The following is a 5,479-nucleotide window of genomic DNA, read 5'->3' as shown; positions in this document are numbered from 1 at the left end:
TGAAACTTATGTTAATTAAATACTTGTTAACCTAAGGAAAGAGCATGAAAGGGATTGTGACTATATATATCACGTGAGCCGAGCCTGTTTCCCTCTCTGCATCCAGTTCTGTGATCTAGACCCTGTGAGCTCACTCTGTATATTAAATACATTCATTGTGCACCTACTGTGTGTAACTGTTGTCATGCATTCATGGTTATCTTAATACTTCCCCAAATATTAGATACTCAGACCACATACATATGTGTATGTGTGTATGTGTGTGCTCTTCTGTTATTCATCTATTTTTACAGATGTATTCATTTTGCTTTATGTATATGAGTGTTTGCCTGCATGTGTATATGCATACCACACAAATGCCTGGTGTCCACAAAGCCAGAAGAGGGTATCAGTTCCCTTGGGACTGGAGTTCCAGACACTGAGAATCCATGTGGGTTCTGGGAACTGAACTCAGATCCTGTCCAAGAGCAGCCAGTGCTCTCAGCCACTGAGCCGTCTCTCCAGCCTGACCCTGTATATTAAACAAAACTGAAGTGCAATAACATGAAGCTTTCCACATGATGTGTTAGAGTGTGAATCGATGCAGTAGAATGAGGGGCTAACTATCTCTTTCTGAGCCTTCTCCTTTTTGTGCAAGATTCTTGCTGGAAGGATTCTTTGCCAATGACTAACAGCAGTTTTAGAGGTTTTTATCCTCTCTGCCTTCAATGTTTACAGCAGGGTGTTTGTGTTTACTATACTCAATAACTGTGCAGTCTCCTCTTTCCTTTAAAATCCAAAGGAAACCAATGGCTGACAGGATAATTATAGAAGATCCTAAACACTAAGGATGGCTATTCTCTTCCTTCTCAGGTTAGAAATCACTGGTGTCGCTGACAAGGACAGCTGTGCTGTCGTATCAGAGGGCAAAGTGATTTCTGAGAGCTGTGATTCAGACCACCACTGGATCTGCCAAAAGGAACTAAAACGTGAAACCACGAGTAATGACTCCTGACTGCGAATCCCATCTTGATTACTTTACCATCCACACCAGATCCCTGCACCTAACCTTGTCTCTGCTGTCTGCCTCCCGGTGCAGTTAGGGGCACAAAGCACAAACTCTGAAAGCACTGGGAGTCTTACAGATGCCCTGTGCAGTTTCTCTATTCTGTAAAGGAGACAGAGATGTTGATGTGCCTTTGTATGTGAGGGATTCTACAAAAAAGAAGGCCTGGCAGGTGAGGGGCACCAGATTCTAATCCTGGAGTCCATGACCCTCACTGTCTGTGTCTTGCTCATCTACAAAACAGCCACAAGGAAACCATTTGCAAAAGTCATTAAAATACTCTTAATGCAGGGACTGGTACCTCATGTCTGTGTTAATGTCATTGGGCAGGCTGAGCCAGGAGAATCAAGAGTTCAAGGCCAGCCTGGGTGTGGTGGATTGGTCCCTAGTTGGTGGCACTGTTTGGGGGAATGTTGCTGGAGGAAGCCTTTGGGAGCAAAAGCCTCACTGACTTGTAGTTTGCTCTGCTTCATGATTTTTGTCCAAAGATGTGAGCTCTCTCGGCTTTCTGCTCCAGGTGCCACACTTTCTGCCTTCTTCCTGCCATTATGGACTCTGACCCTCTGGCACAAAAAGCCAAATTAACCTCTTTCTTCTACAGGTCACCTCAGTCATTGTGTTTTATCATAACAACAGAAAAGTAACTAATAAATTGGGCCACATAGTAAGTTAGTCAGAAACAACAACAACATTGCTCTTGACAGTTAGCTGGAGTGAACAGGTCTGCGACAGAGGCAGGCAAGCCCAGGGCACAATTTAGAGACTTGGGATTCTACTGCACGTGAGTTATGCACACATGTCTCCTTTGGCAGCCCAGGCTCCTTTCCTGTACATGCTATGCACACACCCCATCTCTAGAGGATCACCTAGCAATCTGTTAGCACCCCAAGACCAGCACTATAAACCCCAAGACCTCCAGACCCGTAGAGCTGCACTTTAAGCATACCTTAAACCGTGGAAGAAGTCTTTCATTTCCTTAAGGACCATCAAACATTGACAGTTTCTAATCAACTGTGTTATTAATGTATCTGGGAACGATGAGAAATGGGTCAGTCTGGTCAAGACTGGTTTGGGGTACTCAATAAAGCAAACCATGTCCCAAAGCAAACTTGTTAAGACAATCTCCTATTTACTGTCCCATGCCTAGCACAAATGAGCACGCTTATTATTAAAAACTGATGTGCTGTGAGAAGGGTTGAGGTAACCTAAGCTTGTTGGTCAAAATAGAGAACCTCCCAAATTAAGCTCCTAGTAACCAAACCTCTTAAGAGGGAGCCCTAAACAACTATCAGGCTCCTACCGTACTCACTCCTGTGGTTGCATGATCTCTTCAGAGTGCGTTCCACTCCCGTGATTGCATGATCTCTTCAGAGTGCATTCCACTCCCGTGGTTGCATGATCTCTTCAGAGTGCGCTCCAGTTTGTATCACAGCCCCGTTTTAGATAAGCTTTCCCAGTCACTTTGCTGCTCCTTGAGAGAGGCACCAAGAAGCAGGAAACGCCTGATCCCGCCTCGCTAGCGCCAACATGCTTCATTTACATAAATGGTTACTGATAATGGATGTTGCCCTGCTCCTAAATGGGCAGCAGCTGAAGCTGTCCCCTAGGGGACTATCTTTCAACAATAAGGCAGAATATGTAATGATTTGTCAGCATCTGATAGAGCCGGAGCCCAAGTTTGATTACCCCAACAGCCCCCGTCAGGGCCCTTTCTCATACACCTGGGAACACTGGGAAATCAGAGCATGCTGCGCGCATGTCCTTTGTACTTCCTCCTAAATTCCCAGCAGATAACCCAGAGCAACAGTCTTAGTAAGGGTTTCTGTTGCTGCAACAGTAGACAACAAGCAAGTTGGGGAGGAAGGGATTTATTTGGCTTACAATTCCATATCCCTATGTATCACATCGAAGGAAGTCAGGACAGGAACTCACACAGGGCAGGAACCTGGAGGCAGGAGCTGATGCAGAGGCTATGGAGGGATGCTGCTTACTGGCTTGCTTCTCATGGGTTGCTCAACCTGCTTTCATATAAAACCCAGGGCCACCAGGCCAGGCATAGCACCACCCACAATGGCTTGGCCCTCCCCTCAGCAATCACTAAGAAAATGCCCTACAGGTTTGCCTACAGTCAGATCTAATGGAATTATTTTCCTAATTGGGTATCTCTCCTCTCAAATGATTTTAGCCTCTGTCAACTTGACATAAAACTATAAACACAACAACTAAACGTTTGTGGGCATTCCAGCAGCCACAGTGTTTTCTCACAGCACACAGCAGTGCTAACGGGACAGATGGTGCACGTGGGTTTGTTTACACTTCTTATTGCCTGATTAGCACACGACCAGGCTGCCTTTGAACTAGTTATGGTTTCCTAAATTAGGGTTTAGGAAAAATTAGGGTTTCCCTCAGCTGCTGGGAGTCCGTGAGCGCAATGACTACGTCATATCTGGAAGACAGCCCTTCTCCCCTCTGCCGGCTCGAAGATTCTTCCTACCTCCTCATCCGCAGCGGTCTCCGAGCCTCGGGAGTTGGGGTTGATACGGGTGTCCCATTTGGGGCTGGTACCCAGTCTCTGATATGAAGCAACTTGCTCAGTTGTGCATCTCTCTGCCGAGGGCTGTTCACTGCACTAAGAAGCTCCTCTGACCGAGGCCGAGAGCAGCCCAGGTCTAGGGGTATAAACATACACATTTAGGAGGCAATTTGACAGCATGGCCACTTAGAAAAATAACAATAGCAGGTTCAGTCAGGACAAAAGAAGAAGGTGTGGGTGTTTTCTAAATTCCTGAATGCTAAATTCACAGCTGCAACTTTGAAAGGCAGCAGGCTCCAAGAAGGAGCCCCGAGGGAGGCGATTGTGGCATAGTTCACGATGTAATTTTCCTTAGGAGGCCAGTCTATTTCCTTTTCCAAAGAGAAATATGCAACATTTCAATTTTGCCAGTTCAGCTTCTCCCCCACCATTGTGGTCTCTTCATTCTTAATCTGTTACTTCATCCAGCCTCCCTGGTAGGGGCTGCCATTGCCGATCAAGGCAGGAGACTCCGAAGCAGGAGACGTAATTGGCCCCAAACAACTGGCTTCTCTTGTAAAAATAACAGAGATCCAGATATTTGATATTTTCATTGATATTTCAATGTTGATCTGATATATAAAAACATAAACTCAGGCCCTGGAAGTTGGCTCAGTGGTAAACAGTGCTAGCTGCTCTTCCAAAGGGTCTACAGTGTCCACACAGAGTAGCTCAGTTTCCTGTCACTCGTATTCCAGTGGGTCTGACTCCTTCTCCTGACCTCTGTGAGTACTACACACACACACACACACACACACACACGCACACACACACCAAGTCTTTACAAAAGACAGAAAAGTGTACTTATTTCTAGGGTACTGTGTTTAGATACATGTACACATCGGATAATGTCTGAAACTGGGTCCACATAGCTAACTTCTCAAACATTTATCATTTCTTTGTGATGAAAGCATTAAATCATACTTTTAGCTTCCCTCCTTCTTTTAAGTACTTTATAACTATCTGTAGGTACCCTAACTGTGCAATAGCACAGGGGAACTTTATACTCCTGGCCAATGATAACGTAGCTCTCAATCCACCTCTTTGCTTTAGAAACAGCTTCTGTTCTGCAAATAGAGACGCTGCACAAAAATTTTTCATAGCACCTATAATTCCATATATGTCTAAAATTTGTTTGTTTGTTTATTTGTTTTTTGAAATAGGATTTCTCTGTGTTTGTTCTGGCTATCCTTTGCTCTGTAGACCAGGCTAGCCTCATACTCAGAGAGATCTGCCTGCCTCTGCCTCCCAAGTGCAGGGATTAAAGGTGTGTACCACCACCACCACCCAGCTCAAATTTTTAATCTTATTTATTAACGTGTGTGTGTGTGTGTGTGTGTGTGTGTGTGTGTGTGTGTGTGTGTGTAACCAGAAGGGAAATAGTGATTCTTCCAACCATAAGAAGCCCCAAACCTTCAAAACCAGTTCCCTCATTTCGCCTCTCAAAGCTGTATGTCTTGGTGAAGTCACAGAATTAATGAGCAGGAGAGTTGGGACTTGAACCCAGATCTCTTGAAAGCTACCAACTGTTGCTTTTTAGACTTCCAGACAGTTTGCAAGTTAACTAGTCATTTCAGAGCTTTCTCAGGGCCGCTTGCCTTCTGAGGCGGCCTGCTTGGTTCTCTTCCTAGATCGGGCAAGCCAGGGAAGATGTTCCACTAGAAAGCATTTGCTTTTGCGTGCTGTGAGTCTATCGCCACCTTGTGTCCATAATATACAACTGCAACATTGAAAGTCAGCCCTTGGGGGGACTTTTCACATTTACCCACAGGACCGAGAATGTTCAGCGTACACTGGTAACCTCTCAACCCAGGGCCAATCATCAGTGTAGTTTTTTTTTTTTTCAAATGTACCTCACCCCT

The 5,479-nt window shown here is 45.2% G+C and overlaps 1 protein-coding gene across 1 annotated transcript in view; it reads left to right on the top strand.

Moving 5' to 3' along the window:
* The window catches only part of LOC116100007 (killer cell lectin-like receptor subfamily B member 1A), a 6,223-nt gene extending 5,164 nt beyond the window's left edge, over positions 1-1,059 (top strand). Inside the window, exon 4 of the mRNA XM_031384066.1 lies at positions 853-1,059. Coding sequence (XP_031239926.1) covers positions 853-994 — 142 coding nt within the window. The 3' untranslated portion in view covers positions 995-1,059. The remainder of the gene's footprint in view (positions 1-852) is intronic.
* The last annotated feature ends 4,420 nt before the right edge of the window (positions 1,060-5,479 follow it).

This window comes from Mastomys coucha, unplaced genomic scaffold (assembly GCF_008632895.1).
Source record: "Mastomys coucha isolate ucsf_1 unplaced genomic scaffold, UCSF_Mcou_1 pScaffold20, whole genome shotgun sequence".
NCBI lineage: Eukaryota > Metazoa > Chordata > Mammalia > Rodentia > Muridae > Mastomys > Mastomys coucha.
Note: the sequence above shows the minus strand (reverse complement) of the source record. Positions and strands in the feature narration are given on the sequence as shown.